The 25762-nt window shown below is 41.6% G+C and overlaps 1 protein-coding gene across 2 annotated transcripts in view; it reads right to left on the bottom strand.

Moving 5' to 3' along the window:
- Positions 1–1265: 1265 nt before the first annotated feature.
- LOC113144184 (storkhead-box protein 2-like) overlaps positions 1266–25762 on the bottom strand; it is a 92296-nt gene continuing 67799 nt past the window's right edge. For both annotated transcript variants that reach the window (XM_026330015.2, XM_026330016.1), the window contains 2 exons: positions 7089–9492; positions 1266–6123 (listed from right to left, as the gene is read on the bottom strand). In XM_026330015.2, the coding sequence (XP_026185800.1) occupies positions 5919–6123; positions 7089–9492 (2609 nt within the window). In that variant the 3' untranslated portion in view covers positions 1266–5918. The remainder of the gene's footprint in view (positions 6124–7088; positions 9493–25762) is intronic.

Raw genomic sequence — 25762 nt, 5'->3', positions numbered from 1 at the left:
TAGCCTCCACTACTCTTTCCCATAACTTCATTGTGTGACTCATCGGCTTTATTCCTCTGTAGTTTCCACAACTCTGCACGTCTCCCTTGTTCTTAAAAATGGGCACCAGTACACTTCTCCTCCATTCCTCAGGCATCCTCTCACTCTCCAAGATCTTGTTAAGTAGCCCAGTCAAAAACTCTACTGCCACCTCTCCTAAACACTTCCATACCTCTACAGGTATGTCATCAGGATCAACTGTCTTTCCACTCTTCATCCTCTTCAACGCCTTCCTCACTTCATCCTTACTGATCTTTGTTACTTCCTGCTCCACAACTTCCAAATAATCCACAAGATTATTAGGTGATCTAAATAGAAAGGGTCAGCAACCTTTGTAATGATACCCAACTGGGTGCTCAGTACCACGTTTTGTTTGAATGAATTGGATTAGAAAGGAAAGTATTATTTAAATTCTCCAACTATGTTCAAAGAAATATTAATACAGGAAGATATGTCAAAGGTTATTAGTAAATTGTTTTGACGTTTGCTCTGCATTTCATGTAATCATGGGCATGAGTTAAATAAATAAATGAATGGAAAGATAAAAAATAACTCCAGCACAGTGCAAATCTGCTATATATCATTTATAGATTTTAATTGATCTATTTAGCTTTTGTATATAACATACAATTTAATTATATTATATAATGATCTGAACTATTGAATTAAACAACAAATAACCGACACCTTCTAGCTACTGCTGTATCTCCTATAGGAAAGAGGTGAAGGTCTTCAGTTAGACCTGGATAACTTGAGGCTATAGATCCAGTATACCTCATATTGCTTAAGGCATTTGACTGTCACCCACTCTTCTGACTGTCTTCACATGCTGGGCTTGGCCATTGCATAATCCAGATTGCAGTATGAACAGCAAAGGTGCTCATACCCTGTCTCTCAGTCTATATATTGTACTGTCCTAACAGCCACAGGGACACTGAAGTAAAATGTGTCTATAGACTAAGAGTGATGGAGAAAAAGAATTTCTGGCTTCCAGGTTTGTTTTCATATTGTGCGCATGCACATAAATCCCCATGCGTTTTGAGGTGTGATGTCAAGTTTTGCAGACATTCCTTTTTTCATTGCAGGAACAGCTAAGTAATGGCATCATATCCAGTTCCCTTAAATCATGAATTAATGTGGTCACATTAAAACACAACAGTGGTATAACCAAACATCATTTTATTATCTTAAAAAGTAACACAATCCCCATAGGGTATCACATACACTACAACAACAGTAACACCAGTACTACACATCAAAGGGACTTTCAGATATTATAGACATTTAAAAAATCCCTCTTTTTATTGTTTAAATTATTTGACTAGGCATGACAGATAAACATCATTTACAAGTATGACATAGCGTCACCATTAGAAACAATGTTATTGTTGAACCTCCATTTTTATAAACCACTGCCGATGTTAAGGGAAGACATTTCATGGACTGTTGTGTAGAAAAGGAATGGAAGGTTACGGGACTGTGATCGGGTGAGGGGTGGGGGTAGGGGTTGATGAAGGGCCACTGGGCCAGACAGTAGCAGGGAGGATTGGAGTAGGGGGTAGTGCAAACTTCAGATGTGACGGATGGAACCCATGACCTCCACCAGCGAGGGGTCTAAAGCCCTATTGTACTAGTAGAACAGAGACAAGAACCCCACAGTAGCTGTGGCACAGGAGCTCAAACCTCTGAATTCTAGCACAAATTCCACTGTAGGAACACAATCCCCATATGGTATCACTCAATTCAACTAAACTCAACTTTAGTGGTAAATCTAAAATCAGTGATACTATTGAGACTGAAGAACAGAGACTAGAACGTGACTGACACTAAAAACCCTTCTGTAGAGATATAACCAGGAGCAGAACCTGACTTTAATGCTATAGTAAGGACTAAAGCACTAGCGTTGTGGGTTATGTAATGGATTGGAAGCGTAATGTTGGGTTACAAAAGAAACAAGAACCATATTACAGATACAGAGAGGATGTACAGTGTATCCATTTGCCTTGACTAAACCATCTAGAACTCTGCTGACATTGTTGACTACAGGCTACGATCCTGGAATTATTGCTAGCCCAAGGGTTTTTTGTCCTCCTGGGATTGTAGCACCCTTGGACACTAAAAGCCAAGTACAGGAGAGGAAGAGACTGTAAATCTCTTTCACTGGTAGAAATTAGAGAGAGATTATCAGAGATCATCTGACAATCAGAAAAATATTGATAGAAAAACAACCATAATAATGGGACCAAATCAAAAGTCCAATGGGGACAGATTCTAAACCAGTTCCCTGGTACAGAGGAAGAACAGGGTAAAATCATAGACCCAATAGGTCAGATAGAAGAAACCTACTACAGTGGTCAGGATAACACTTTCTAACTTCACACTCAAAGCCATTTGACTAGATCTTTAATGGGATCAAGAGAATTTCTAAGTTTGAGTCCTAGTCATGCATGACAACAAACACAATGTGTTTGGAAGTGGGAAGCCATCGATTAGAATTAAAAAAAAAAAATCAGGTCCTACCATACATCAGTCAAGTAAACTCGGGGTGAGAGTGCCATATGTCTTAATATACGATCCATGTCATAGAGCTTTGTGTATTCCTAGATCTAAAATGGTAGTGACATGAACTGATGCACCTAATGCAGTTTGTATTTTACTAATTCATTCATGAGGGGTTCATCAGGGCATCTTGTATTGTGTCAGGTCATATTCTGCATTATGGTCTAATAAGGAGGTGTGTTTGGCAATTTTTCAATAGTCATGCCCACCTTAAGGTTACTGGACGGGTGTATGGAAATGAAGAAAGTGCAGGAATTGAACTTTGCTCTCAAGCTCACTTTTGTGTGAACAAAGTGCAACACAATAAATTTCTCTAAGGAAAGACTGCCTAAAGGTGTGCATTTTTACAATTCATTATGTCAAGACTACAAAGATGCACAAAACAAAAAATTCTTGGAGAAACTGTGCAGGCAGTGGGATGCAGTCGGAAGAAGGCTATGATGACCTTTCAGTGGGGACATTGAGAGCACACTTCAAGGCCGGTATAGCAATTCAGGTAGAAATACTGTCTATAGACATGGTCAAATTACACATCATATATACTAGTTTGGTTCAAACATACTGAATCCCTTAAGGCTAGTTTATATTGGGTGTCTGACAGTCTGTCTATCCACACTGAATCTGATGTTTGCTTTGTTGAAGTCTCTTCCCAGGATCCAGACAGAGGTTCACTCTGCAGAGGAAGTCATGTACCACTAGCAAAAGTGGAGTGGGTGGTGGGGGGGAAGTACATGCTCTCATGTACCATAAAAACCTTGTTAGTGAAGCTAGGGAAAAAACAGGGAGTCCAGCACTTTGATGTTTAATGTGTTAGTGTATATGTGTGCGCATGTGTGTAGACATTCACAGGCTAGAGGCTGATGACAGTGTGATAATAGGACAGGCTGTGTTTTTGCTGCTGTGGAGGTAGTTGTAGAAGAGCCTATAGGACAACAACACTGAGATGACTGACAGCTCCCAGAGCCTATAGGAAAATATAGGTCTTATTTCACACCTCTGTGCCATAGTCAGTGGTCACCCCTCTGTCTGCCCATGTGTCCGTCTCTTCAGTCCCTGTGGAATCCCAGCCCTCTTCACCCACATGCTTCACAGAAGGGACTAAATGGTTACTGCCAAAAGTATTCAGGTGAAACCTATTATACAAATGTAAGCAGCCATTTAATAATATATTCCATCTATATCATCACTCATTTTATTGTGATTATTATCATGGCCATCGCAGACCATAATACATCTTAGCACCAGGAGTGAGAGTGGCTCAGGGATCTGATTCAAACTAAAGAAAAACTCAAGTAGTCATGAACTTGACAGAAATGTGAATGAATCATAACATTATGTATAAATAAATTGTGAAATCAAAAAATAAAGTCACATCCATGCTTGTTGTGTATAAAACTGGTGTTGATCAAGTTGTATTCTGTGCTGGATGCTCAGACAAGTCAAGGTACAGTGCAGACTTGCACTCACTCCTGACTCATACTACCTGGTCTGACTTTTACGAAACAGCACATTCTGTGATGCCAGCATTTCTACTTTTAATATCAAATTCATTACATATCTATGGAAAGCAGCAGCGATTTCTACTGGTTAAAATTTCACTAGCTGTTAAACTAAACAGGGATGTGACTGTAACCCCTCATGTCCACTGGATCACATCTTCAAGCACTCTGACCTTCTAATAGATTGTGCGGGTTAAGTTTACCCATAACAATGGGCCCCTTTTTAGCGTAGTATCTCCACCTTAATAGTTTGTATGACTGGAATTGGAGGGAATGCGATGAAGTTTAACAATGAGTTTAAGTGTCCAGCAGAGTGGAAATTTCATATCTCTTGTGAAATTAACTGCCTTGGGAAACAGTATGAGTGTTAGCAGGAAAAACATATAATTAATAATACAAACTGTTCATTGAAAATTTTCTCAATTTTGTATGCTAACAGGACATGGGAATAACATGCCTTATGTCTGCTAATATAACTGCTATTTCAGGCTACAACATGATCAGCATGACCTCAGTAATCTATATGTGAACACCACTATGAAGCAACTACATAAACAAAGAAAACTGTTAGATTTTATGAATGTAAAAGTAGTCCATAACTAGCACACTATTAAATATAAATTTCAACTGTTAATCAATATAGATAAATAGATTTATAGTGTATAATCAAACTCAACCTGTTCCTCTGCTGCTGTGACAAGAGAATTTCTCCTCAGTGTTATATGTGCTACCAAAAATACACCTGGGAAAAAAAAAAAAAGCATGCGACCCGTGGACACTGGCACACTGCGTGAGTGAAACATGCATCATCATTCAGTGGACATGGGGGGTAACATAAAAAATGAAAAAAGTGGAACATCTCCACAGTGTGTAATCAAAAATCTCATCCTAGAGCTGCACCTCAGGCTGTCCATATATGCCACTATACTGTTCAAAGTGAGCTAAAACTGGCAACGTGTTCACACAGTTTAAATGGGCATTGTGGCATCCAACAGATAGAATTGTTTACATTCATTCTAAAGCGGGTAACATGGTAAAAACAGTCCTGGATACATGTCACTTGTTTGCCAGTCTAACCACTTCACATTGTTGTTGCATTTTTGAGGGTCTACCTTGTCATTCCCTGTGGCACTGCACCTTACAGGACGTCTGCCAATGTTAAATGAGAGCTACCAGAGTGTGTGTGTATGATCAGTAGTAGTAAGCAGAGCTGCATCTTTTCAGTGTGTAGTACCAGGACACACCACTAGAGGGAGATGTACTGATCTGGAGCAGCTGCAATGGGAGTGGAAATGACATGACCTGAGATTACAGATAATACAAAGATAACCACGCACACACCCACACACACACCCCCACACACACTTAGAACCACGTAAAGTGAAACAACACAACAGCAGTGTATAGACTAAAGGCTGTAGAATGACATGGTCAGAGTCTGCCCAGTGGCCTGGTGTGTGTGTGTGTAAGTGTATGCATGTCTGTGTGTGTGTGTGTGTGTGTGTGTGTGTGTGTGTGTGAGATTGAGTGTGTGTGAGTGTGTGAGAGAGCAGGAGAGCGAGAGAGTGAGAGAGACAAAGAAAGAGGGAGAGCAGTTTCCTGGTGATCTAAATAAGGTTTTTCTGTCAGAGAGATTGCATGTGTGTGTGCGTGCGTGTGCCTGTGTGTGTATGTATAATAGTTCCAGAGTGGGCCTGTGGCAGCTCCACTAGTTCAGTTAGGCTCTCTGTCCAAAGGTGTAACAGTCCTTGGGGGTTAGATTTTTATTTTCTGGCCCCTGTCCACTGGCTCTCGGCAGCCGCCCAGCCCTTAGTTCCACCCCTAGACGCTGGTGATTGATGCAAGGCAGGTGCTAGGCTTCTGGAGCTTCTCTGGTTGGGTGCTGGCAGGTTCTGGGATGGCGCGGAATGAGAATGGGGGACCGTTGCCAGTAGTGAAGCTGAGGTGGCCAGGGCTCAGCGCCAGGTTCTGCCGACGGTTACTCTCCACTATGGAAGAGGTATTAGAAGCTAGGCTCTCCCTTGTTCTACAGAGACAGAGAAACACACATGATGAGAAACTGTACAACCACAACACCAATAGAAATGTGTGAAGCGTCCACTGTCGCACACAAAGAAAACAAACAGGGCTACATAACCCCATTGTTCACTTCACATTATATCCAATTATGATGCACTCAGACTTGAATTCATAGGACCTAGCCAGCAACAGTTGTCATTATTTGTGAATGAACCCTAGTCTCACTCCCTGAATTTAACAGATTAAAAAAGTGTTTGTTTTTAGCCAACTTGATCCAGTCAGATGAGAGCCATTCACGATCATTTTGATACTGATGTAAATGGAGGCACAGAATTGTTTATTATTCCACTTTACTGTGCAAGGGACTATTAAAGAAAATGGAGAAAAGCAACAGAGTGTCATCGCCTCTGGTTTCCCAGTTCTCTGCATAACGTCTTTAATTACAGCAGGAAGGTTCCTGGTTTGTAAATGGCAGGAACCTTGAGGCACAAAGAAAGCTGGTATGGAACCTCCAATTTATCCTTCAGGTTGGTTTCACTCCACCCCTTGTCTCATAGGCTCACTAGGTGAGCTCTGTAAATCAGGCGAGAGTCATTAGACCCACACTAATGAAAGTTAGTGAAACTAACTCAGCAGTGTGGGTCTAACGACTCACCCTGTTTACATTGGCTAAAAACTAGCCAGTTAGTAACGTCATCATGGCTTCCAATGAGGACAAAATGTGTTATAACAGCTCATATAAAAGTGAAAATAGATTCTTGTGCGTGTCTAGTTGTCTTTTGAGCTAACTTTCCATTTGTCCTTTTTGGATTCAGAGAGTAGAGACCTTAGTAGAAAATACTGTGGGAGCAAACTAGAGTAACAAGAGAAAATCTAAATAGAGAACATGCAGTATGGTTGTGTCAGTACGGCTGCATAGTACTGTATAACGAATACTACTGTGCATGTATACATGTATATGTGCGTTCTCACCGTGGTGAGTTGAATCCACTGTCAACAGTGACAGAACTGGAGTCCATACTGTCCAGTCTAGCAGAATGGACTGACTGCTGGTTCTGACTAGGCTCTGCAAGATTTTCTTTAGCACCAGGGAAGGTGAGGGTTCTTTCAAATCTCCTCTGTAGATCCCTCTCCTTCTCTCTCTCCAACAGCCACTGCATAGTCCCTGCTCCACCTACTCCCATCCCTACAATACCTCCTGCAGTCTTCTCGTCTTCTCCTCTACTTTTAGTCCCGCCCTCCTCAAGTTCATCATCGTCTGAGACATTGTAGTAGTCAAAGGAAACCTCTGCAGCACTAGTAGTGGGTTCAATTCCCTGTGGAGGGGCAGACGGTGTAGCCACCAAAGGTTTAGGAGCATCAAAGGCCTCCTGGGAATCAAGTGCATCACAGGACGAGGACATAGTAGATGAGGTGAGGGCTGGAGGTTTTCTCAGAGAGCTGTAGCCTGGCAAAGGGAGGCTAGGAGGAGGTTTAAAGAGTGTGTCTTTACTAAAGATCTCCTTGCGTTTCTCCTGACCAGAGGAGGCACTGTGGGGTGGACGTCCATTAGGAAGGGATGTGTCAGAGTTAGGAAGAGGTATTGGAGGCAGGCTGCCACCCTTTGGGCCCACCTTTGACAAATCTTCCTTATTTTCTAGGGAATGGGGTGTTTGTCTGTCTGTTTGCCTGTCAGTGCTGCTTAGTTTCAATCCATCATGGCTACTTTTGCCCAGCGTTCCCAGTGGGTTTGCTGCTGTGAGAACAGCCTCAGAGGAACTGGAGCATTGGAAGTAATCATCAGGAGGGACAGAGGTGGGCAGTGGTTTGGGTGAGTATGCCGGTAGGTTGTCCCTGCTCTTACTTTTCTCTAAGCTTCTGCCACTTTCCAACCCCAGAGAATCACTAGGCAGCTTAGCTGATGGGGGTGTGGCACGACAGTAGTGAGAGGAGCTCTGATTGGCTCGTAGGGTGCCATCATCGGTATAATAACGACTCCGGTCATCATAATAATCTGGTGGTCCAATCATCCCAGATCCAAGTGGTCCTTTAGAATTGTCCATAGATCTGGAACGTTCCTTAGCCTTGTCGCTGCGTTCATTCCTGGACTTCCTCTCCTGGGTGTGGGAGTGTGAGCGGTGCACTTTTGAGTGGTGGGCTGATGGGCCATGGCTTGGCTCAGGAAAAGGCATTTCTGTGCGTCGTTTAGCAAGCTCTCCAGACACATCCCACTCTGGGGTGACTGGCAGGTGGGAGGAATCAAGGATATTGGGATTGCTGTGTGCCAGGTGAAGCCGGGCTCGCTGTCGCTCCAAGGCTAGAGCATGTTCTCTAGGTGACCGAGCAAGTGAGGATGAGTAGGCTCTGTAATCCCTGTCGACCAGCTCCAAGTGGGAACCATCGCTTGGCTCACCACGGGATGCCCTTGTTTTGCTATGTGAGCGGCTGAGTTTGGTTTGTGACTGCTTCCTGTGTCTGCCCCCACTTCTCCTACTCCTAGAGCTCTGGTTGGCTGACGATGCTTTGCTCCTTTGAGTACGTTCTTCTTCGAGACGTTTCATGACTGCTGTATGCCGGGCAAGGTTCTCCACGGTGAGGTCAGGGTTGATTCTGCGGATAATCTCCATCTCTACATGGCGTGGCAGCTGGCTGGGTGCTTCCTCATCACGTAGTGGCCACTCCTCAGGGGGGAACTGTGCAGAGAAGGTGGCCAGTTGCTTGGCCTTGTCCTTCTTAAAACTCAAGCGGAAGAGCTTCAAACCAAACTTCCGACTTCCTGTACCACTTCCTCCACCAGCTTGTTTCTCTACCTCTCCAGTTCCTCCTCCCACTCCCCCTCCTACCCCCCCACCTCCCCCTCCACGGTGCTTGGTTAGTGTGTCCGTCTTGAAGGGGAACCCGAGGGAGCTGCGATTCTTTTCTGTGTTGCCTCCTACTTGCTGAGGAGGTGTCTGTGGGGAGTGTGGGGATGAGTATGCCTCCCGGTGGTCTTTGGGGGATCTGCGCTGTAAGGTAGTGTGGTGACTTGGGGGGTCGTCTCCACGGTAACTGTTGTTGTAAAAAGGATCCCCACCTCCCCCACTGTGGTTTGGGTTGGACTTTGGATGTGTTCGATCTCGCACACCTCCAGAGGTGGATGGTGTAATAGTACCAGAGAGAGGTGAGGTGCACTGTGTCTGCTGATGCTGCTGTTGGTTTTGATGTTGCTGCTGTTGGCGGTCTGTGGATCGCTCATCTAAGTGGTACCACTTGGAGCTGGTTCTGACTAGGCTCGGCGTGATAAAGTACGTCTGAGGGGTTACAATAAAAAATCCATCAGGTGTAGGGTAGATCTTCCGCTCACGGACCAGCATGCTTAGCGTCTGGCGCAAAACCTCTTCTGTTGGTGTGGGAACACCTGAGAAAAATCAGAGACACAGGGCTGTTAGAGATGGGATATTTCAAACTGGTTAGGTTTAGCTACAAAGAACCACACCCAATAATATGAATGAATGAAAAAGTTTATATGAAGAATCCAAAATCTATCTGAACTAGTGTTCAACTGTAAAGTGTGTGTCAAATTTCCTAAGATCATCTGAAACTCATTTGCTGAGCATTGGTGTAAGTTTCTGAAATAAATATTCCCATAATTCTGCCCACTTTATGCAGTGATGTTAGCTATGTGGGTGGGAGAGAACTTTTCACATAGAATGAGGAGGGACCATCTGAATATGTCGTGTCCCTCTCTATCCTCTTGTTCAGTCAAAAAAATAAAATAAAATACAGCAATTAGTGTTCATTTGTTTATTTTTATTTATTTATTTATGTAGTTATTTTTTGTTTTTATGCCCATCTTTGTTTGATGACGTCTCCCTTTTTCCAATACACAGGACCTATAAAACATTCTGTATTATACTGTACAGTATGATAATACAATACTCTCGCTTCCTCCCAGTTACACTATAGAGATACCATACTAAATGCCTATGCCAGGATCATGTGTATATTTAATAGAGTTTAAAGACATCTAGAAAATCTCTCTACATAAATGTTCCTGCTGATTTCTTCTTTTTACTTTGCTCTTCTTATTGATTTCTTTTTCTGGCTCTCTCACTCTCTAACCCTTAGCTCCTGCCACTTTACCCCCCGCCCATTTCTCTCACTGCTGTCTCTCCCTCTGTCACTCTGGAGGTATTACTACCAGTTACATCATAGCAGCCTTACAGCCCATTCAGAATGATGCAACACTATGCAGACAGAATAAAAACATACATGCATGCTCACACATGCACATGCACATGTACACACACACACACGCGTATACAAACAGACAGCTATCTATCTTTGCAAGGACACTCATTAACACAATGTATTCCCTAGACCCTTACCCTAACCTTAATCATCACAATTAAGTTCAACCCATATCCTAGTCCTAACCTAAATCCTAACGATATCCCTAAAACCAAGTCTTAATCATTAAAAAACATCTAAAGTTGTGAGGACTGGTCAAAATCACTGAGAGAGAGAAAGCGAGAGAGAGAGAGAGAGAGATTGCATTTTGCCCATCCTGTTCCATCTCATTGAAAACACAAGGTTAGAGAAGAGGGGAGGAAAGGGACAGAGATGCAGGCTTTGGAAAGTGCCTGGACTCAGGAAAGGCTCTTTCTAATATCAACACCACATCGTAATAGAAATCTAAATATATGGTACACAACTGGCATCAGGGGGAAACTTGTAACAGTCATTAATTAATGACACAAATGTGAATATTCCAGGTTGACAGGTGGTGCACAGCTACTGATTTTATCTGCCTGTCATGTAACTGTTGTTGCACTGTAACTGAAAATGAGTGCATATGAAATGTTGCTACTGTCTCTCATTTCATCTAAAGTACAGTAAGGCAAAACTGAAGCAGATGTGTAAACTCTAAGGCATATTTATGGTTTCAGAGTTGTCTTGTTTCAGTGAGATGAAGAAAATTGGAGGTGAACTTTATGGTATCCCTCAGGGCCAAATACAAAAGCTCATAAAGACGAACAGTGGCAGGACTGGCTGTCCATTACCACCAAAACAAATTCCTAGTACTGTAAAGCGTTCTTTGCTGTACCTGGCAATAAAACTGATTCTGATTCTGATGTATGGATTTTGTGTATAGTGTCCCAATAATAGTACAAAAAAATGGGAAGGGGCAGACCATCTAGCTTTATCTCATTGGAGAGTAGTCTTCTGAACCTTTGGGTCTTTCTTACCTAGGGACAATGGGGAAAATAATTATTTGATCCCCTGCTGATTTTGTAAGTTTGCCCACTTGCAAAGAAATTAACAGTCAATCATTTTTATGGTAGGTGTGTTTTAAATGAAAGGTAGAATACAGAAAAAAACAGAGCAAGACAGTTGAATAAAGTACACTGATCAGTCATACCATTATGACCACCTGTCTAACACTGTGTACACAGGAATCAATGCAGCAGAAGATTGGTACTGTCAGGAACTGTCAGGAAGAGCAAACATTTGTCCACCATTCAGTGAAAAACATATCAAAAGCAGTGAAAACTGTGATCATGACGACAAGTTAGATATTTTTTAAACAAATTCAACAGCCTCCTCACTCTAGTCATGATATCACCACTACAGCCACTGAATATTCTTGATAGACAACAATGTACATTATTTCAAATACTGCAACAAAGACTGAAACAAAAGGGGATTTTTTGAAAAGCATAAATGAAATTTGATGGTTTCATCAAGACTTAACCTTCTCAGTGAGCTTTGGATACCCATGACCCTGTTGTCTATTCACTGTTTGTCCTTCCTTTGCCAACCTTTGGTCAGTACTAACCACTACAGACCAGCAACACCCAACAAGAGCTGTAGTTTGGGAGATGTTCTGACCCAGTCATCTAGCCACCACATTTTGGCCCATGTCAGAGCCACTTAGATCCTTACACTTGCCTGAGTTCCCTGCTTCATCAGCTTTGAGGATTTAATGTTCACCTGCTGCTTAATATACCCAACACACTGGCAGGTGTCACAGTAACAAGATAATCAGTGTTAATCACTTTATCTGTCAGTGGTCATAATGTTATGGCTAATTGGTGTAAGTGTTTGATCCCCTACAAAGAATTCTGGCCCCCACAGATTGGTTATGTGCTCGTGTGGAACACAGATTAACCCTGTCACTTTAAAAAAGTACTCCTGATGTTAACTCATTATGTTTATAAAAGACACTTGTTCACAGAATCTATCTCTTCTATTCCAACCTCTCCAATACCATGGACAAGACCAAAGAGCTGTCAAAGGACATCAGGAACAACATTGTTCATTGCAATTATTTGGTAAATGGAAGGAAAACAAACTAACAGTCTGGAGATCCATCTGGAGATTTAGCCTTGTTAATCATCTCAAGGCCATTGGGACTGCAGTCACCAAGCTAACCACTGGTAACACACAAAACTGCAATGGACTAAAATCCTGCAGGGCCCGCAAGGTCCCCCTGCTCAAGAAGGAACATGTACAATCTTGTCTGTCTTTGCCATGAACATCTAAATGATTCAGAGAAGGCTTTGGAGTAGGTGCTGTGGTCAGATGAGACCAAAATTAAGCTCTCTGGCATCAACTCAACTTGCTGTGTTTGGAGGGAGAGAAATACTGACAATGATCAGGAGAACATCATCCCTACAGTCAAGCACAGAGGTATAAACATCATGCTTTGGGGCTGTTTCTCTGCTAAAGGTACTGAACAACTTCACCCCATTGAGAGCCTGATGGGCAGGGCCATGTATCGTAGATGAGAACCTACTTCCCTCAGCCAGAACAGTGAAGATGTTGGGTCTTCCAGCATGACAATGACCCAAAACACACTACCAAAGCAACAAAGGAGTGGCTCAAGAAGAAACATATTGGGGTCATGGAGTGGCCTAGCGAATCTCCTGACTATAATCCTATAGAAAATATGTGGAGGGGGCTGAAACTTCAAGTTGCTAAGCAGCCAAGAAATCTTACAGATTTAGAGAGGATCTGTAAAGAGGAGATGTGTGCAACCCTGGTAATCAAGAAACATCTAAATAAATATACCATAACAATTATAAACCATTCATTTCTTTGTAAGTGGGCAAAATCAACAGAGGATCAAATACTTATTTTGCCCACTGTATATGAAAATATGAGATTGTCAAGAGAGTTAAAGAAGGCCTTGGGGGGGAAAAAAAAAAAAAAAAAATCTAGGGAGGATGTTCATCTTAACTGAGCCGATTCTATCAACAAGGAAAATGGAAAGGCTGCCCTCTTCGGTAAGAGGCCATGTTTGACTTGATCAGTCAGTGCAGAAAATGTCCTGTGTAATTTGTGCTTAAGCTGCTCTGAACAGTATCAACTGAACTGGTGGGAGCAAAAATATGGAACAATGGGAAGTGAATACATGATGTTCAAGACGACTGTCTGTAACTTGGTCATGTCACATCAGCCTCTTGGTCAGATGCATTTGTTGCTTAGTCATGGTGCTTCTGTCCCTTGGCTAGCTCATCTTTCACTTAGTTATGTTTAATCTACCACATTAAATTTGTCACTCATGCTACAATGTATGTACAATGTACTATATGTGAATGTAGCATTTGCAGCTTGATCATGTCACCCTTGTCAAACATGTCATATCTCTCAGCCTCTCTCATCTTATCAATATGACAAAGATCTAGGACTTCATTTAAAACTGTCCCAATCAAGGTCTTTTTCCCTCGACCCAGAGCCAAGTCATTTAATACTGAGTACCTGCCAATGGCAAGTCCTAATAAAAAAAAAAAAAACAGCTAAAATATTATATTGCTTTTATGACTATTTCACTTAATGCAGCATTGGTTTTGTGTGTTTTTTTAACAAAATAACCAAGTAAATGAACTAAAATGCTCTATGTCTAAAACAACTTCCTTCCACTTAGTGCAGCATTGTGATAGTAAAACTGGAACACTCAAAATGAGTAATGTAATCACAGTCCCATATTAGAGCAGTGTAATAGCTTAACTGTAACATTCACAATAGCAACAGCTACAAATCAAATTCTGCTTAGTGCTGCATTACAGTAAAATGTGATGACTTAACTGTATTCGTTTTTAGATGTTGTACCAAATTGGCAGTATTGACTGTAGCTCTCTTACTACCACCTCATGACATGCTCACATTACAGGTATTACAACTGGCTAGTTTACATTTTCCAATTTCAATTATTTCCACTCTGCAGATGTTTTTACTGCATCGAGCTGCTAAACGTACTTCCCATCTGTGTGACAGGTGATGTAAAACAAAATATCAGGCTAGTTTGGCTCAATAAATCCAAATTTGTTGAAATCAGCCCCAGTACTAATCTTTGAGATTGGATCAGATTTGGATCCATATATATATATATATATATATATATATATATATATATATATATATAGCTTAGGTACGTAACTTGACTGTGTACACCTGGACCTTAATATGAGGAAAACTGAAGACACTGAAGACACTGAACGTGAAGCAGTAAAGTGAAGCCAGATTTTATATTGATCCTTCTAACAGGTCTAATTTCACTCTATACCAAGTCAATAATCATACCCACAACATGATAAACATTCAGGGAACGCTTACATTATACTCTGGGTGTGCTTGTAATAAAGAAATTTAGTTTTAAAAGATACAGGCCAACCTAAATTTTAATTCAATTCAATTCAATTTTATTTGTATAGCGCCAAATCACAATACAAATCATCTCAAGGCACTTTACAAAAACTAAAACTAAAAACCCAACAATTCCCTTATGAGCAAGCACTTGGCGACAGTGGAGAGGAAAAAACTCCCTTTAACGGAAGAAAAAAACCTCCAGCAGAACCGGGCTCAGTTTGGGCGGCCATCTGCCTCGACCGGTTGGGGTGAGTGGATAGAGCAGAAAGAAAAGAACAGCAACAATAAACAACAAATAGACACTGCAAGTTGGTGGGGCCAGTAACTGCACATCAGCGATAAACAGCTCCAGGACCAGGGACACCTGCAGAAGGTACAGAGAGAGAGAGAGAGAGAGAGAGAGGGAGGGAGAGAGCACAAACTAGGGGAGAGAGAGAGCACAAGGTTAGTAACATTCAATGGTGGAATATACATGAGGTGGGAGAGAAGGGGGGGGGGGGGGGGGGTTAGGGTAGGGGAGCTCAGTGCACCGATGGTCCTCGGGCAGTCTAGGCCTATAGCAGCATAACTAACTAAGGGATGGTTCAGGGTTGCCTGAAGCCAGCCCTAACTATATGCTTTGTCAAAGAGGAAGGTTTTAAGTCTAGCCTTAAAAGTACAGAGAGTGTCTGCCTCCTGAACCCAGGCTGAGAGCTGGTTCCACAGGAGAGGAGCTTGATAGCTAAAGGCTCTGCCTCCCATTCTGCTTTTGAGAACTCTGGGAACCACAAGTAGGCCTGCACTCTGAGAGCGAAGTGGTCTATTGGGATAATATGGTACTATGAGGTCTTTAAGGTATGAAGGAGCTTGATTATGAAGGGATTTGTATGTGAGAAGAAGGATTTTAAATTCTATTCTATATTTTACAGGGAGCCAATGAAGAGAAGCCAATATAGGAGAAATATGATCTCTCTTGCTAGTTCCTGTCAGGACTCTGGCTGCGGCATTCTGGATTAATTGGAGGCTTTTTATTAAGATATTAGGACATCCAGATAGTAATGAGTTACAGTAATCTAGCCTTGAGGAAACAAATGCATGGACTAGTTTTTCTGCATCATTTTGAGACAGGATGTTCCTAATTTTGGAAATGTTGCGTAGGTGAAAGAATGCAGTTCTAGAAATTTGTTTTATGTGTGAGTTAAAGGACATGTCCTGGTCAAAAATAACTCCAAGGTTTTTTACAGTAGTGCTGGAGGCCAGGGCTATGCCATCTAGAGTAGCTATAATTTGAGAAAAGTTATTTCTGAGATTTTTAGGCCCAAATATAATGACTTCTGTTTTCTCCGAGTTTAAAAGTAAAAAGTTACTGGTCATCCAAGCCTTTATGTCAGTTAGACAGGCTTGAAGTCTGGTTAACTGGTTTGTGTTAACAGGTTTAATAGATAGATATAACTGAGTGTCATCCACATAGCAGTGGTAATTAATAGAGTGCTTCCTAATGATATATCCTAAAGGAAGCATGTACAGGGTGAACAGAATCGGTCCTAGCACAGAACCTTGTGGAACTCCATAACTAACTTTTGTTCGTGTGGAAGGTTCATCATGGACATGAACAAACTGGAATCTGTCCGATAAATAGGATTGGAACCACTTTAACGCTGTTCCTCTGATACCAATCACATGCTCCAGTCTCTGTAATAAGATGTTGTGGTCAATGGTGTCGAATGCTGCACTAAGGTCTAGGAGGACAAGTATCGAAACAAGTCCATTATCTGAGGCTAAGAGAAGATCGTTGGTAACTTTCAACAGTGCTGTTTCTGTACTATGATGTGCTCTAAATCCTGATTGGAAATCTTCAAATAGTTCATTCCTGTGTAAGTGGTCTGATAGCTGCTTAGCAACAGCTTTTTCTAGGATTTTAGAAATAAATGGCAGGTTGGATATTGGTCTATAATTAGCCAAGACTCCTGGATCAAGACTAGGCTTTTTGAGTAAAGGTTTGATTACTGCAGTCTTAAAGGCCTGTGGTACGTAGCCTGATACTAGAGATAAATTTACCAAGTCCAATAAAGATGAGTTCATTAATGGCAGGGTGCCTTTAAGCAGTCTAGTCGGGATGGGGTCCAAGAGACACGTTGATGATTTCGATGAAGCAACTACTGATGTAAATTCAGAGAGATCTATAGGAGAGAAGCAGTCTAAACATAACTGAGGTCCTACAGATGATTCAAGAGCTACTGTAGTAAAAGATTCATTTATTGCAGGTATAGGAAGCATCTGCTGAATTTTATCTCTAATAGTTGTGATTTTATTTGTAAAGAAACTCATAAATTCATCACTGCTGAGAGCTAAGGGAACACTGGGCTCAACGGAGCTGTGACTTTTTTTCAGCCTGGCTACAGTGCTGAAAAGAAACCTGGGATTGTTCTTATTTTCCTCTATTAGTGATGAATAGTATGCAGTTCTGGCTTTACGGAGAGCTTTTTTATATGTTAGTAGACTGTTTTTCCAGGCTAGAAAAATTTCCTCTAAGTTTGTGGAACGCCACTTCCTTTCCAGCCTTCGTGATGCCTGCTTTAAGGTACGAACATGTAAATTATACCATGGGGCTAGTCTTCTCTGAATCACTAACTTCTTTTTCAGAGGGTCTACAGAAACAAGAGTTTCACGCAGTGAGGTTACAGCGCTGTCAACAACATGATCAATTTGGTAGGGAGTAGGATTAAGGCAGCTGCCCTCCACTATGTTTATACTTGGCATAGATGCAAATAAAGATGGAATCATTTTCTTAAATTTATTAACAGCGTTGTCGGATAAACATCTGCTGTAGCGGAATTTTCTTCCAGACGCTGCATGATCCATCATTTTAAATTCGAAAGTTATTAAAGAATGATCTGACAAAACAGGATTTGGGGGAAAAATTATTAGATGTTCAATTTCGATGCCATAGGTCAGAACAAGATCAAGGGTGTGATTAAAACAGTGGGTGGGTTTATTAACGTTTTGAATGAAACCAATTGAATCTAATATAGAATTAAATGCAATGCTGAGGCTGTTATTTTCAACATCTACATGAATGTTAAAATCTCCCACTATAATGGCATTTTAACCATTCATATCTTTGATTTATTAATAAACTAATAACTAATTAATCGAGTGCCTGAAGCTGGTTCATTACCACTTTCCATTGGTGTTCACACAGTCCTAGTTGGCTTTGAGCATCCGTGTGGCCGATTGTCATAAGGCGGCAGTATCTGCCTCCCAGATTCCCTGAGTCTCGTTCTGCCTCGCCTTTGTGTGTATTGTGCTGTCTCCCTTGTTTGTGCTTACCTGCAGGTGCCGCACTTAATTTATTTAAAAAACGTTCCAATTAAAAAGCACTAGCAACAAGAGTAATGCTAGCATTATGTCCAGCAAGCAGCAAACCCTAACACACTGCTTGAAAAGATAAGTGTGTGACCAGCTCGAGCATGTATAAAAAAATGGGGAAACATACTCATCAATCCATTTATTTTTTATTTATTGAACTTTATTTAACCAGGTGGGTCAATTGGGAACCACTTCTCATTTGCAACCACCTGAACCTGGTTAAGGATATGTTGAGTCTCTAGATGGAACATGAGCTGGTTGTTGACCAGCTTGTCTCTCTTGGAGAGACAGGGCAGGATGGAGATGGGTCTTTAACAGTTCAAATCTGAGTTATCACCCCCTTTGAAATGAGGGATGGTAGCAGCAGATTTCCAGTCCTGCAGGAACACACCAATTTGGAGAGAGTTTGAAAATGCAGGAGATAGGTGCTGCAATGATGTGAGCTGCAGTCTTTAAAAATAGTGGGTCCAATGCATCCACCCCAGCTGATTTGTGAATATCCAGGCTGAGCAGCTCCATAAGTACCTCAGATTCCTGTATTGTTTGTTGAAGTGGGCCACCATTTTGGATTTTTCTGTGACCACACCATCACTTTTAATCACGGTGGGCAGATAAGATGGCATATTTTTTATTTTCCATTGTTTTGATGGTATTCTAAAATTTCAGGGGTCATGATCGTTGGCAGTCATTTGCTGTTTGACATAGTTTGATTTTACATGCCAAATAGACTGAGTACATTTGTTTCTCACTGCTCTATATGATTACCAGTCAGATGTTTTATTAGAGGTTTTTGCTTTATGCCATACAGTTTTTCGTGATTAAGATCACACAGATCAATCTATTAATATTTACAGGTTTCACTAGTCTGAAACAAATGGATTGCATATTAGTAATGTTCAGTCTTGAAATGTTGATATCTTTGTGATTAATAGAATATTGCTCCCCTGGCCCTTGACAACGTGTATTCTTAGTTATGTAATTAACTAAAACTAAAACTCAAATAAGCTCAATATAAGCGAGTCAGTGAAATTAAATCTATCCTGAAACTAATGGAACCATTGGTGGAACTAACTAAAATCAAACAGAAATTCAGATTCAATCCAAAAATAATATAAAAAATTAATTCATTCATGCAAAATGATTAAACCCTTGTACAAAGTCCACACAGGAAGAAGGAGCTCCACAAAGAAAGTAAAAATTCCAAGAAGTGCAAACTCTACATACGAAGTAAAAATGCCACATAGGATGTATAAGCTCCACACATCCATGTTCCCTCGCTCGTGTCTTTTCCTTGCATCTTATGTGGACAGGACTAGGATGCGGCAGAGGAGTTGGAAAACATGCTTTAAGAGACATGACGTCCTTTTTTATGATAATTTATAATAAAGTGATTTTTGATGAAGGGCCATGGCAAACTGTATAAAACCTTCACAAAGGATATACTCGTGTATCCTCAGTTATACTTCCTCCAGGCAGCTTCCTCGCTCCTCAGAGCAGATCGACGAGTTTTGGGACATCCTTCATTATGGCAGACCAGAAGGACTTTGGGTTAAATGAGGAGCAAGGAGCGGTAACATAAGGAAACTGAGATTCAGCCATTAAGTATAAACTCCACACAGGAATATACCAACTCCACAAAAGAAGTATTACTGTAATTCTACACAGGAAGATCAAACTCCACAGGGAAGTAAGAACTCTATACAGAGAGAATATACTCAGCACTTTGTAATTGTTTTATGACTGTATGTAAAATAACACGGAGAGCAGAAAAGAAAGCATCTTGCTTGGCATTAATGAATTTCATGTTTCACATGTGCCACACCATGCTCTTCCTATTCATGCTGTTATTTTGTTGTGTCATTTCCTTTCTCTCAACACGTGTATGTCCCCTCTTTACAGATCCAACCCCTTTCCCAGAGTTTCCTGCCATTCCTGCATACCACTCCTCCGCTCAGCCATTAACCATGTGCCATCCCCACAGTTGTATTTAGGCTCCTGCTTTTGCTGTGGTTGTTTGCTGGATTATTGAAGTTTCATTTGGACTTCTTCTGTTAAAGTCAGTCATAGTATCAATCCCCAAAACCATTAGTTCATATTAGCTTCTATGTTATTTTCTCAACTTGTGTTTGTTCACCTAGAGAGCTTGTTCTGTTATTAAAGTCAAAGAACTTCAGTGAAATTTTGTTTAGAAAGTAATTGCTCTCCTCTCAAGAAGACACTGATTTATGTTCCTGCCTTTCTGCACTCTCCTGGGGTACTTCACGAACTATCTCAGCCTGAGCCTCTGACTGGCTTTTGGGCCCCACCCATCTCTTGCTCAGAACCTGACAGATAGCCATGCTGACTCCTAATGTCTATGTTTGCAACCACACCACAGCATTTCAGGTTCCCAGGCAGATTTTGAACTCTACATTATCAATCATTTGGTGTGTGGTTATTAGCTGATTACATCCAATCATATTCATGTACATGGCAGTCTCATCCAAACACTGGCCCCACCCCCCTTACTAAATATTCACAAACTTTTAGAGAAGCATAAATCAGGGTTGGGTTACAAAAAATATTCAAAACTTTAAATATCCAACAAAGCACCATAAAATCTGTCATAGCAAAGTGGAAGGAATATGGCACCACAGTAAACTTGAGAGCACCACCCACCTAAACCAGGCAAAGAGGGCATAATTAGGAAAAACATCCAATAGACCAATGGTTGCCAACCCATTGATCGTGATCAACAGGTCTATCTTTACGCCATTCAAAGTCGATCTTTAAGGGTCAAAAACTACAGTGGGTACGGAAAGTATTCAGACCCCTTTAAATTTTTCACTCTTTGTGTCATTGCAGCCATTTGCCAAAATCAAAAAAGTTCATTTTATTTCTCATTAATGTACACTCAGCACCCCATCTTGACAGAAAAAAACAGAAATGTAGAAATTTTTGCAAATTTATTAAAAAAGAAAAACTGAAATATCACATGGTCATAAGTATTCAGACCCTGTGCTCAGTATTGAGTAGAAGCACCCTTTTGAGCTAGTACAGCCATGAGTCTTCTTGGGAATGATGCAACAAGTTTTTCACACCTGGATTTGGGGATCCTCTGCCATTCTTCCTTGCAGATCCTCTCCAGTTCTGCCAGGTTGGATGGTGAACGTTGACGGACAGCCATTTTCAGGTCTCTCCAGAGATGCTCAATTGGGTTTCGGTCAGGGCTCTGGCTGGGCCAGTCAAGAACGGTCACAGAGTTGTTCCGAAGCCAATCCTTTGTTATTTTAGCTGTGTGCTTAGGGTCAATGTCCTGTTGAAAGGTGAACCTTCAGCCCAGTCTGAGGTCCTGAGCACTGTGGAAGAGGTTTTCTTCCAGGATACCTCTGTACTTGGCCGCATTCATCTTTCCTTCAATTGCAACCAGTCGTCCTGTCCCTGCAGCTGAAAAACACCCCCACAACATGATGCTCCCACCACCATGTTTCACTGTAGGGATTGTATTGGGCAGGTGATGAGCAGTGCCTGGTTTTCTCCACACATACAGCTTAGAATTAACTCCAAACGTTCAATCTTGGTCTCATCAGACCAGAGAATCTTATTTCTCATGGTCTGGGAGTCCTTCATGTGGTTTTTGGCAAACTCTATGAGGGTTTTCATGTGTCTTGCACTGAGGAGAAGCTTCCATCGGGCCACTCTGCTATAAAGCCCCGACTGGTGGAGGGCTGCAGTGATAGTTGACTTTGTGGAACTTTCTCCCATCTCCCTACTGCATCTCTGGAGCTTAGCCACAGTGATCTTTGGGTTCTTCTTTACCTCTCTCATCAAGGCTCTTCTCCCACGATTGCTCAGTTTGGCTGGACGGCCAGGTCTAGGAAGAGTTCTGGTCGTCCCAAACTTTTTCCATTTGAGGATTATGGAGGCCACTGTGCTCTAAGGAACCTTGAGTGCTGCAGAAATTCTTTTGTAACCTTGGCCAGATCTGTGCCTTGCAACAATTCTGTCTCTGAGCTCCTTGGGCAGTTCCTTCGACCTCATGATTCTCATTTGCTCTGACATGCATTGTGAGCTGTAAGGTCTTATATAGACAGGTGCGTGCCTTTCCTAATCAAGTCCAATCAGTTTAATTAAACACAGCTGGACTCCAATGAAGGAGCAGAACCATCAAAAGGAGGATCAGAAGAAATGGACAGCATGTGAGTTAAATATGAGTGTCACTGCAAAGGGTCTGAATACTTATGACCATGTGATATTTCAGTTTTTCTTTTTTAATAAATTTGCAAAAATTTCTACATTTCTGTTTTTTTCTGTCAAGATGGGGTGCTGAGTGTACATTAATGAGAAATAAAATGAACTTTTTTGATTTTGGCAAATGGCTGCAATGACACAAAGAGTGAAAAATTTAAAGGGGTCTGAATACTTTCCGTACCCACTGCATGTACTATGTTTCACCAATCAGAACACTATTGCAAATATGTTTGCCATAAGCCCAATATTCCATTTAACTGATTGGTTCAATTGTGTGCTAATCAAATTTTCAGCACTACGCCGCCTACAATCTTCCACTTTATGGAAGAGTGGCCAGAAGAAAGCCCTTGCTTAACCCTTTAAAAATGACGGAAGTTCCCATGCTCCCATTTGCATATGTATTTTTAAATGCCTGTAGAATTGCAACCAAATAAGACAGAGCAATAATTCTTTTTTGCATATAAACCCAGAGGAGTTACACTTATATATCACACATTCAACATGTCCCAGAGTCCCGTTTCCTCTGAGTAATGGGTTTGCAGAAATCCAGTAAAAAGTGCACACAATAAAATCATTAGTACATAACATAGCATTTCCTACGTTGGAATACACATGATCACATTGTGAGCGTGAACTATCATGTGGTCTAGCACATCACTATCAACAGGAAGTGACATCATTTCCCAGTAACTGTAGTTTTCAAACACTTCTCTCGCATGCACTCACACTCCTGCTCTGTATTTTGCTATTTCACAAAAACACTTTAAGAGACACACAGCCCACACACATCGGACACTCACCACATACTTACCATACACTCTCTACACACTCCCTACACACTCCCACATCTATACGCACACATTTATGGAACCGCCAAAGCCTGGACGCGCGTTACAAGCTAGCCAAAGCTTTGGGGCTAATCGAAGCATCGCCTGAAGATGGAAATTCTGTCCACTCATCTGGTGCAGATAGTGCCGACAGTGGAGATGAAGCCGACTTCATTGGAGGGGCAGATCTGTCCCATGACATGTATCTATATATTCATGAAATATTGTGTGTTTTTGAGTTATGGAAAAGTATGGAAAATATACAACTGTAAAACCTTCACGCCAAATATGCATCATTACGCATGACTCTCATGCTGAACACATCTAGCATTCTGCTAGCTTCTTCTGTGTGCAGTCTTGATGATGTTGAGGAGCAGGAAATGGAGGTCTCCTGCTCCCCTTAGGCACCCTGTACCCAGGGTTGAGGCAGAGGGAGAGGGAGGAGTCAGCGTACAGCAAAGAGAGGCTACAGCAGTCACTCCACTGGCTCCTCCAGGTCAGACACACTTCCAGGTGATATAGCTCACTGGAAAAGTGAAAAAGCCACATTTCCTGCCCAAAAGAAGACCAAGTGTGCAGCCACCTCTTTCACAATATGTGGACAGTCCATCTCCATCTGAGATGTTCAAGATGTATTTTGACCGGGCTGCCATCAAAACACTGTGTGGACCAACACAAATATTACTGCAGGCAAAAAATTCAAATGGACTGAGGTCACAGAGGCTGAAATGTATCAATACATTGGGCTCACACTGTACACAGGAATTCTGAAGCTGCCAAAGCTCACCGATTTTTGGTGTACAATTTCCATCTTCCATGTGTCATGTCCAGAGACTGGTTCCTCACCATCTCTTGAAACATTCATATGAGTGACCCTGCAGAAAATGCCTTCAGTAACAGCCGAAAAGGCACAAATACTTATGACTGTCTGCGCAGAATATGCCCACTGTATGACACTTTACGTGTAGCCTGCAAAGCTGTGTACCACCCCCAGCAAAACCTTCCTGTGGATGAGCGCATGGTAGCCACCAAAGCCAGAATTTCCCTGAAGCAGTACATAAAGAGTAAGCTAAAACAGTGGGGGATAAAACTTTTTGTGCTGTCTGCCAACACAGGCTACACTGTTGACTTCACCATTTATACAGGGAGGTCCTATCAGGCAAATGGGAAAGGGGCTGTCATTTGATGCTGTGATGTGACATTTACTGTGATCATTTTTATACAGCTCAGCACTGTTCTTGTTTTTGACGAGAGGTTTGGAGCCTGTGGGACATTTCGGGACACAAGAACTGGCATTCCCAAAACAAAAATTAACACCCTGACAAAAAAAATCTCCATGGGGGACAATCAGGTGGATAAGAGATGGAGCTCTCCTTTTCATCAAGTGGGTGGACACAAGAGTGGTGAGTGAGTGTGTGCTCCACTCTGCACACTGCCTTCTTACGGGACACTGTAAAAAGAGATTGGTGGAAAACACCGTCCAAGTGCCAGTGTCGTTGGCTGTGAAGGACTACAACTGCTTCATGCAGGGAGTTGACGTCTCAGACCAGCTCATTGGCTCCTATTCTTTGTGGAGAAAGAGGAGAAAATGGTATGTGACAGTGATGCATCACTTTAATGACATGTAACTGTAACTGTAAACAGCTGCTTACTCCACAAAGAGCTGTGTGGCCAACTGGAGCAGCAGTCGATGATGCACCAGGCCTTCCAGGAGCAGTTATTGTTGTTGTTGAGAGGGCATCTGGGTCAAAAAAAAAAAAAAAAACACGCAGGGGCATAGGAAGTGCAGGCAGTGTGGGAAGTGCACTCCCTTCATGTGTGAGGCCTGTAAATGCCTCTGTGTGTTATTGTGAACAGGACCTGTCACAAATCCGATGACGGCTCCTAATATTTGACTTGCCTTCCTGTATATACTTATTCCTGATTGTATATGTATTTTGATTAAAAAAAATTACAGTATAAATATCATTGTATCTCAAAAACTAAGTTATGGACACACTCAAAATAAAATTTCTGTGGTGGGAAATGACTTTGTACAACTTTTTTATATTTACAATTTTGAGGGATACAGCTATGACATTTCTGTATTTAGAAAAAAAAAAGATTGTATTTTTTTGTGGTTTATTGTGCTTTTTAGCAATTAACTTAATATGGACTTATACATTAAAATATGATATACAAGGGTTGTATTGATGTATAGCATATTAAAATGCTCCAAAAAAATGGCACTATCCAGCCATCCATTTTCTATACCCGCTTTCTTTCCTGAAAGCCAGGGTCACGGGGATCTGCTGGAGCCTATCCCAGCTCTCTCTCGGGTGAAAGGCAGGGGTACACCCTGGACAGGTCACCAGTCCATCGCAGAAAATGGCACTACAGCATGTAAAAATGTAAAGATATGCTCTGGCAGACTTGTTCTATGGTAGGTTTTAAAGGGCTAAAGAAAAAAACAGGAAAGAACATGGGGAATATGGGGAAACTGGTCAGAATTAAAGGAGTGATGGATGGTGTTAAATACAGGGCAATTCTTTAAGAAAACCTGTTTCAGTCTGCCTGAGAGTTGAAGCTGGGAAGGAGGTTCACCTTCCAGCAGGACAATGACCTTAAACACACTGCTAAAGCAGCACTCCA

Source organism: Mastacembelus armatus, chromosome 10 (assembly GCF_900324485.2).
Source record: "Mastacembelus armatus chromosome 10, fMasArm1.2, whole genome shotgun sequence".
NCBI lineage: Eukaryota > Metazoa > Chordata > Actinopteri > Synbranchiformes > Mastacembelidae > Mastacembelus > Mastacembelus armatus.
This window is presented reverse-complemented; position numbering and strand designations above follow the sequence as displayed.